The 9,189-nt window shown below is 39.0% G+C and overlaps 1 protein-coding gene across 1 annotated transcript in view; it reads right to left on the reverse strand.

The window, feature by feature from the left end:
- Positions 1-7,457: 7,457 nt before the first annotated feature.
- LOC139375732 (RPE-retinal G protein-coupled receptor-like) overlaps positions 7,458-9,189 on the reverse strand; it is a 9,229-nt gene continuing 7,497 nt past the window's right edge. Inside the window, exon 7 of the mRNA XM_071117547.1 lies at positions 7,458-8,378. Within this exon, the coding sequence (XP_070973648.1) occupies positions 8,232-8,378 (147 nt within the window). The 3' untranslated portion in view covers positions 7,458-8,231. The remainder of the gene's footprint in view (positions 8,379-9,189) is intronic.

Genomic DNA, 9,189 nt, shown 5'->3' on the forward strand with positions numbered 1-9,189 from the left:
ATAAATAGGACCACTGAGTTATAAATAGGACTACTGAGTTATAAATAGGACTACTAAGTTATAAATAAGACTACTAAGTTATAAATAGGACTACTGAGTTATAAATAGGACTACTGAGTTATAAATAGGACTACTGAGTTATAAATAGGACTACTGAGTTATAAATAGGACCACTAAGTTATAAATAGGACTACTGAGTTATAAATAGGACTACTGAGTTATAAATAGGACTACTAAGTTATAAATAAGACTACTAAGTTATAAATAGGACTACTAAGTTATAAATAGGACTACTGAGTTATAAATAGGACCACTAAGTTATAAATAGAACTACTAAGTTATAAATAGGACTACTGAGTTATAAATAGGACCACTAAGTTATAAATAGGACTACTGAGTTATAAATAGGACTACTGAGTTATAAATAGGACTACTGAGTTATAAATAGGACTACTGAGTTATAAGTAGGACTACTGAGTTATAAATAGGACTACTGAGTTATAAATAGGACTACTGAGTTATAAATAGGACTACTGCATATGTGTTGACCAAGGTCTTATGCATGCCGACTGTACCAAATATATGCAATGCACATAATGGGAATCAGCTGCCATTGAGGACCTAGAACACGTCCACGTCTCTGTATAAAGCCTCTTTTAAAATGTCCACATTTTCTATTGGTTTATGAGTCCATTATATATGTATATTATATTTAATCTAATTTAAATACCAGATATTAATCCATGTGCTATCTCTCATCTCTCTGTGTGTGTGTGTGTGTGTGTGTGTGTGTGTGTGTGTGTGTGTGTGTGTGTGTGTGTGTGTGTGTGCGTGTGTGTGTGTGTGTGTGTGTGTGTGTGTGTTCTGTTGTAGTAGTTATTTTGACTCCTTTGAGTTGACAGTTGGTCCTCTTTGACCCCATTGAGTTGACAGCTGGTCCTCTTTGACTCCATTGAGTTGACAGTTGGTCCTCTTTGACCCCATTGAGTTGACAGTTGGTCCTCTTTGACTCCATTGAGTTGACAGTTGGTCCTCTTTGACCCCATTGAGTTGACAGCTGGTCCTCTTTGACCCCATTGAGTTGACAGCTGGTCGTCTTTGACCCCATTGAGTTGACAGCTGGTCCTCTTTGACCCCATTGAGTTGACAGCTGGTCGTCTTTGACCCCATTGAGTTGACAGCTGGTCGTCTTTGACCCCATTGAGTTGACAGCTGGTCCTCTTTGACTCCATTGAGTTGACAGTTGGTCCTCTTTGAACCCATTGAGTTGACAGCTGGTCCTCTTTGACCCCATTGAGTTGACAGCTGGTCCTCTTTGACCCCATTGAGTTGACAGTTGGTCCTCTTTGACCCCATTGAGTTGCAGAGGGTTCCAACTCACCAGAATAAACAAGTCAAGCAGTCATCTGGTTGTAGAATGTACCATGTGTATGTGAGGATCTGCTCCTGTCTGTGTGGCTCAGCGGGTGATAATCTAGCTCTGGTATTGCCAAGGTTTAACTCTAAAGTACTGTACGTGTCTGCTAAGAGGCAAGTCTTATCATCTAATTATAGTGCTATGTGAAAGGTTCCCTTCAATGTGAAGACTCAAAATAACACTCTATTTCCTTGTATAAGTGCGTTTCATTTGGCCAGACCGCTATAGGCTCTGACAGGTGCTGGGTGCATTGCACAAAATGCCTTTGCATTTGACCAGAGCCCATACAGACCCTTCTGGCCTCTGAGTTTAGTCTGTGCACAGTAGTCAGTGCACAGTGGTCCGTGCACAGTGAATAGGGTCTGCTAATGGACTTAGACGAGTAGTCCACACCTCAGCCAGTAGACAGTTCTGTATTTAGTCTGACAGTGTTTTGCGTTAACTTCCCTGCTCACAATTTAAGGTCTGTTTCTAAGAAGTGCCTGTTAATCCGCCTGATTTAAACCCCACCTCAGCAAGCCTTAGCATGCCCTAGCATGCCTTAGCATGCCCTAGCATGACCTAGCATGCCCTAGCATGCCCTAGCATGACCTAGCATGCCTTAGCATGCCCTAGCATGCCCTAGCATGACTCCAGGTAAATGTAGCACAGCATAGTTAGGTAGATGTGTGGATACAGTATGTAGTTATAACAGTATGTAGCTATAACAATATGTAGTTATAACAATATGTAGTTATAACAGTATGTAGCTATGTGTAGTTATAACAATATGTAGCTATGTGTAGTTATAACAATATGTAGCTATGTGTAGTTATAACAATATGTAGTTATAACAGTATGTAGCTATGTGTAGTTATAACAGTATGTAGTTATAACAGTATGTAGTTATAACAGTATGTAGTTATAACAGTATGTAGTTATGTGTAGTTATGTAGTTATAACAGTATGTAGCTATGTGTAGTTATAACAGTATGTAGCTATAACAGTACAGGAGGGGACTAAGTACGCACCCCTGAGGGGCCCCTGTGTTGAGGATCAGCGTGGTGGGTGTGTTGTTGCGTACCCTCACCACCTGGGGATGGCCCGTCAGGATATCCAGGATCCCGTTGCAGAGGGAGGTGTTAAGTCCCAGGGTCCTTAGCTTAATGATGAGCTTTGAGGACACTATGGTGTTGAACACTGAGCTGTAATCAATGAACTGCATTCGCACATAGGTGTTCCTTTTGTCCAAGTGGAAAAAGGCAGTGTAGAGTGGAAAAGAGACTGTGCCATCTTTGGATCTGTTGGGGTGGTATGAGAAGTGAAGTGATGTGAGCCATGACCAGCCTTTCAAAGCATTTCATGTGAGTGCTACAGGGCGATAGACAGGTTACCTTGGTGTTCTTGAGCACAGAGATTATGGTGGTCTGCTTGAAACATGTAAGTATTACAGACTGGGTCAGGGAGAGGTTGAAAATGTCAGTGACACTTGGCAGCTGGTCTATGCGTCTATGTGAATTTTAACCTGTTTAAAAGTCGGCAATATAATATTTTTATTCTGTACAAGCTCCTTCTTTTTACTCTGTAATTTAGGTTAGTATTGTGGAATAACTACAATGATGTTGATCCATCCTTAGTTTTCTCCTATCACAGTCATTAAACTTTGTAACTGTTTTAAAGTCACCATTGGCCTCATGGTGAAATCCCTGAGCGGTTTCCTTCCTCTCCGGCAACTGAGTTAGGAAGGACCCTTGTATCTTTGTGGTGACTGGGTGTATTGATACACCATCCAAAGTTTAATCATTTACCATGCTTATTTATTCCCATCTACCAATAGGTGCCCTTTGTAAGTCATTGGAAAACCTCCCTGGTCTTTGTGGCTGAATCTGTGTTTGAAATTCACTGCTTGACTGAGGGACCTTACAGATAGTGTATGTGTATGTGTGGGGTACAGAGATGAGGTGATCATTTAAAAAATCACGTTAATTATTGCACAGAGAGTCCATGCAACTTATTATGTAACTTTTGAGTATATTTTAAGCCCTTAACCTACTGTATTTGGGCTTACCATAACAAAGGGGTTGAATACTCATTGACTCAAGACATTTAATGTTTTATGAATTTAACATCATTTCATCTTTGACATTATGGGGTATTGTGTGTAGGCCAGTGACACAAAAATAAAAATATATTTAATCCATTTTAAATTCAGGCTGTAACACAACAAAATGTAGAAAAAGTCCAAGGGTGTAAATACATTCTGAAGGCAGCAACCACTTCTGTATTGAACGCGTCACTGGTACTTCCTGTTTGAGTTTTTTTTTTTCTTGTGACCAGGAATTCCGTAGGGTCATTTGGGACACATATTGTATGACGTATGACGCTCATCCGTTGAGTAGATTACGCTGCAGCTATCGACCATGTAACTACGCTACACAATCAAACTAAGCATTAAAGGTCTGGGGAGCATGTGTGTGGCTGTATTAAAAATAACAAAATAAATCATTTTGAGATGAATTAAATCTGTTTTTTTGATTAATCCGGATTATTACTAGCTAATCTAGTTGGCATTCTGTCATTACCACCAGTCATGCTCTCACCAAAATTAATCTCAGAACTGTATTTTGTATGCCAGAAGTTGCCCAATTTGTATAACAAGGTACAATAATGTTATTGTTGTCCTGTTAAACATTTGGACATAATGCTCGGATAATGTGGATAATGCTAAAAATGCCCAAAAAATAATAATTCTAAGACAATGTAAATGCCAAAAAAAACCAGCAAGGAACAGATGGTTATAATAATAATAATAATAATAATACTTAATGTATTAAAATATAGTCAGGCTTGATTTATTTCCCCACAGAATGGTTGGTTGCATCAATCTGTCAACCTGCAACATCCTGTAACGTCCGTGTGGAGTCAGTTTACTTTCTCATAGTACTTTGAGTGCTTCCTTTTCATTGGTCAACAGGTTTCTCTGAACCTGCCAAACTAACATTCAGGTGAGTTAGGAGAAGCCCCCCCCCCCCCCCCCCCCCCCCCCCAGAGGAAAGCTCTCGTCTATTTGCAGCCTGCATCTCAAATGGGATCCCTTTCCCCTTTATAGTGCACCACTCGTCAATAGTAGTGCACTATAAAGGGAACAGCTTGCCATTTGTGACACAAGCCTGATGACTGGATGAAGTGGCTCTGACATTGCCCTGGTGCTATGCCACACAGGGCTGCTGTGACAGGGACTTAAGAGCTGCAGTAGTCCACTCCACTCCCATAGTTTATTTCAGGACTGGAGACTCCGTGTTGAGCAGCTCAGACGACACAGTGACAGGCGCTAGGCCATTACACCGCCGTGTTGATGTCTGTCTGACCTGCTTACTTAGCCTTACATCACTAGAACACATAATTGTGAGTAGAAAAGGAACCCGTCCAAACAGAGAAACATAATATTGTCAACTACTGCCATAGAGTAGATGTACTGTATTTGACATAAGGTCTAACGTTTATGACTGTCAGTCGCTTTGGACAAAACTATCTGCTAAATGTTATTTATTATTAAATATTAGAACAAAAACACATTCAATAACACCAAACATTATTATTATTAGGTTTAATCTAGCTCGGTTCTTCGACTGAAGTGAGCCATTTACTCCAGAATACATAGGGGTAACTTGTTGTAACACATTGTAAGACTAAGTACCTTGACTTAATCCCTGTTGCTCTTTCGGGGAGCGTTGGTCATTCACAAACTTCCTCCGTGAGTGGTTTTCTCCATTTCCTTCAAGGATGATCATTCTTCTCCACACTAAAGTTACTTAGAGAATACTTCTCCACAGAAAGACGCTGCTACACACAGTGCCTTCAGAAAGTTATTATAAATTCCTACCCCTTGACTTATTCCACATTTTGTTGTGTTCCAGCCTGAATTAATAAAGGTTTGCCAATATTAATCTCCCAGTGTCTGGTGGAAAGCAGACTGAATCAGCTTTTCCTCTAGGATTTTGCCTGTGCTTAGCTCAATTCCCTTTCTTTTTTATCCTGAAAAACTCTCCTGTCCTTAAAGTTTACAAGCATACCCATAACATGATGCAGCTACCACTATGCTTGAAAAAATTGAGTGTGGTACTGTGGTAATGTGTTGTATTTGATTTTCCACAATCATAACACTTTGTATTCAGGACAGAAAGTGAATTGCTTGAAACATTTTTTGAAGTATTACTTTAGTTCCTTGTTGCAAACAGGATGCATGCTTTGTAGTCTGTACAAGCTTCCTTATTTTCCCTCTGTCAATTAGGTTAGTATTGTGGAGTAACTACAATGTTGTTGATCCATCCTCAGTTTTCTCCTATCACTCTGTAACTGTTTTAAAGTCACCATAGGCTTCATGGTGAAATCCCTGAGCGGTTTCCTTCCCCTCCGGGAACTGAGTAAGGAATGACGCCTTTATCTTTGTAGTGACTGGGATTTTCAAAGTTTCAGATATTTTATCATAACCCAACCCTGATCGGTACTTCTCCACAACTTTGTCCCTGACCTGTTTGGAGAGCTTCTTGGTCTTTATGGTGCCACTTGCTTAGTGGTGTTGCAGACTCTGGGGCCTTTTCAGAACAGGTGTAAATATACTGAGATCATGTGACACTTAAATAAAGTCCACTTGTGTGCAGTCTAACTAATTCTGTGACTTCTGAAGGAAATTGGTTGCACCAGATCTTATTTAGGGGCTTCATAGCAAAGGAGGTGAATACGTAGACCAAACTTTTGACTGGTAGTGTACATGCATACATGTAACTGCCAAAATAATGGCACCACTTTTACATGTTTTCTTTTTTTACAGTCTTTTGAAACAAGTTACTTTTTTCATTTCACTTCACCAATTTGGACTATTTTGTGTTTGTCCATTACATGAAATTCAAATAAAAATACATTTAAATTATAGGTTGTAATGCAACAAAATAGGAAAAACGCCAAGGGGGATGAATACTGTTGCAAAGCACTGTATTGGTACACCTTCCAAAGTGTAATTGACAACTTCACCATGCTCCAATGTCTGCTTGTTTTCTATTTTTATCCATCTACCAATAGGTGCTTCTCTTTGCGAGGCATTGGAAACCCTCCCTGGTTGTTTCAAATTCACTGCTCGACTGAGGCAGATAATTGCATGTGTGGGGGTGCAAAGATGAGGGTAGTCGTTCAAAAACACTATTATTGTCCATACAACTAATTGCGTGACTTTTTAAGCACATTTTTTTTTACTCCTGAACTTATTTAGGCTTGCCATCACAAAGGGGTTGTATACTTACTGACTCAAGACATTTCATATTTTCATTTTTATTAATTTGTAAACATTTTCAAAAAACATAATTCCACTTTGACATAATGGGGTATTGTGTGTAGGCCAGCGACAAAAAAAAAATCTACATTTCATCTATTTTAAATCAAGGCTGTAACACAACAAAACGTGGAAAAAGTCACGGGGTGTGAATACTTTCTGAAGGCACTGTACAGTCAGGGGTTTCAGCTGTCCCCAATGGAACCATATGTCCTATATAGTGCACTACTTTTGGCTAGGGCCCATAGGTAATAAGATGCCATTTGAGACACAACCATAATACCCCACAGGGTCCAGGAGACCCAACTAGACAACCACCACCATAGCATGAAATGGCTTGCTTAATAAATCAGAACTGGCTTCAAATAATATTTAATGTCAAATACTAATTAGCCGGGCTTGATTGAGCTTGCCTGGCACAATGGAACCAATGAAATAGTAGCATAAAAGTAAACCTCGCTCATCTGGCACTCCGGGCAGGCTAAAGTAAACGCTTAAGGTACTTTAGAGATTTTAAATAGTATTTGAACCCAGGTCTAGCAGCTATAGCTCTATTTGTAGTCTGATATTTGAACCCAGGTCTGGTAGGTATAGCTCTTTTTGTAGTCTGATATTTGAACCCAGGTCTGGCAGCTATAGCTCTTTTGAAGTCTGAAGACTAAGTCACTCATCATTTACAGCTGTACAGTAAAGCGTGTTGAGCATCCCATCATTTCCATGGACAGTTGAGTCAGATTGAAGAGCAGCACATGGCAGCACACCTCGCTGTGTTTATTGACAGTGATCAGAGGAGGACATCAGGGAAAGTTCTAGAAGTAAAGCTATTGGATATAAAATATGTTTTACATTATCATGACTCCACTAAAATTCAGTCTCATCCACTTTAAGTTGATTACACTGATACTTCCTTCAAAAAATCACTCAACATGAACATGTCATTTTAAGAGCACTGTGGTATTTCTACTAAAACATAGGTCAATGAGTGTCTAGTCAATCATCTCTAGTAAATCATGATACATCATTCAACCTAAGAACAGGTGCCTCTCCCCAAAGTCTATTTGAATGGACAATCACCATATCTCTATTGACAAGCTACATTGGCATATGGTATCCCAAACCAACTAAATAAACAATTGAGATTTACTTTACAACCTTGTACAGATAGCATTCTTCCAATGTGAAACCTACTGCAATGAGAGTGTATGATGATGATGTTGTTGTTTGAATATGGTCTTTAGCATAGAATTTGAATGGTTGAATGGAACATGGAACATTCTAATTCTATGGCCTGTATGGTACTGTAACCATAGAATTAGAATGAGTATAATGGAACATGGAACATTCTAATTCTATGTATGGTACTGTAACCATAGAATTAGAATGGTTGAATGGAACATGGAACATTCTAATTCTATGTATGGTACTGTAACCATAGAATTCGAATGAGTAGAATGGGCATAGAAACTCTGACCGTTCTATATATATGACTGTAACTAACAATAACTTCCTTTATCTTCCTTTTAACTTCACAACGACGGGCTCTGTAAACTTCTGGCCAGTCAGGAACTGCCACACCCCTCCTCTGTAGAACTCGTTCCCAAAGGAATAGAGCCAAGCATTGAAAATAGGGTTCATTTTCGCCAAAACAGGAAGCAACTACGAAATGAATAAACATGTTCTCGTTAAAAGGATTTAAATCAAACCTCTCCATTGACATGTTATTTAGCTAAAGCATTATCAAGCACAGAAAGAGAAAAATTCAATTAAAAAAGGAAGAAGCTCTCAAAAATAAAGAAGAAGAAGCTCTCAAAAGAAGAAGCTCTCAAAAGAAGAAGAAGAAGCTCTCAAAAGAAGAAGAAGAAGAAGAAGAAGCTCTCAAAAGAAGAAGAAGAAGCTCTCAAAAGAAGAAGAAGAAGCTCTCAAAAGAAGAAGAAGAAGAAGCTCTCAAAAGAAGAAGAAGAAGAAGAAGAAGCTCTCAAAAGAAGAAGAAGAAGAAGAAGCTCTCAAAAAGAAGAAGAAGAAGCTCTCAAAAGAAGAAGAAGAAGCTCTCAAAAGAAGAAGAAGAAGCTCTCAAAAGAAGAAGAAGAAGAAGAAGCTCTCAAAAGAAGAAGAAGAAGCTCTCAAAAGAAGAAGAAACTCTCAAAAGAAGAAGAAGAAGAAGAAGCTCTCAAAAGAAGAAGTAGCTCTCAAAAGAAGAAGAAGAAGCTCTCAAAAGAAGAAGCTCTCAAAAGAAGAAGTAGCTCTCAAAAGAAGAAGAAGAAGCTCTCAAAAGAAGAAGCTCTCAAAAGAAGAAGAAGAAGCTCTCAAAAGAAGAAGAAGAAGCTCTCAAAGAAGAAGAAGCTCTCAAAAGATGAAGAAGAAGCTCTCAAAAGAAGAAGAAGAAGAAGCTCTCAAAAGAAGAAGAAGAAGAAGCTTTCAAAAGAAGAAGAAGAAGCTCTCAAAAGAAGAAGAAGCTCTCAAAAGAAGA

This window comes from Oncorhynchus clarkii, chromosome 20 (assembly GCF_045791955.1).
Source record: "Oncorhynchus clarkii lewisi isolate Uvic-CL-2024 chromosome 20, UVic_Ocla_1.0, whole genome shotgun sequence".
In the NCBI taxonomy this organism is placed as follows: Eukaryota; Metazoa; Chordata; class Actinopteri; order Salmoniformes; family Salmonidae; genus Oncorhynchus; species Oncorhynchus clarkii.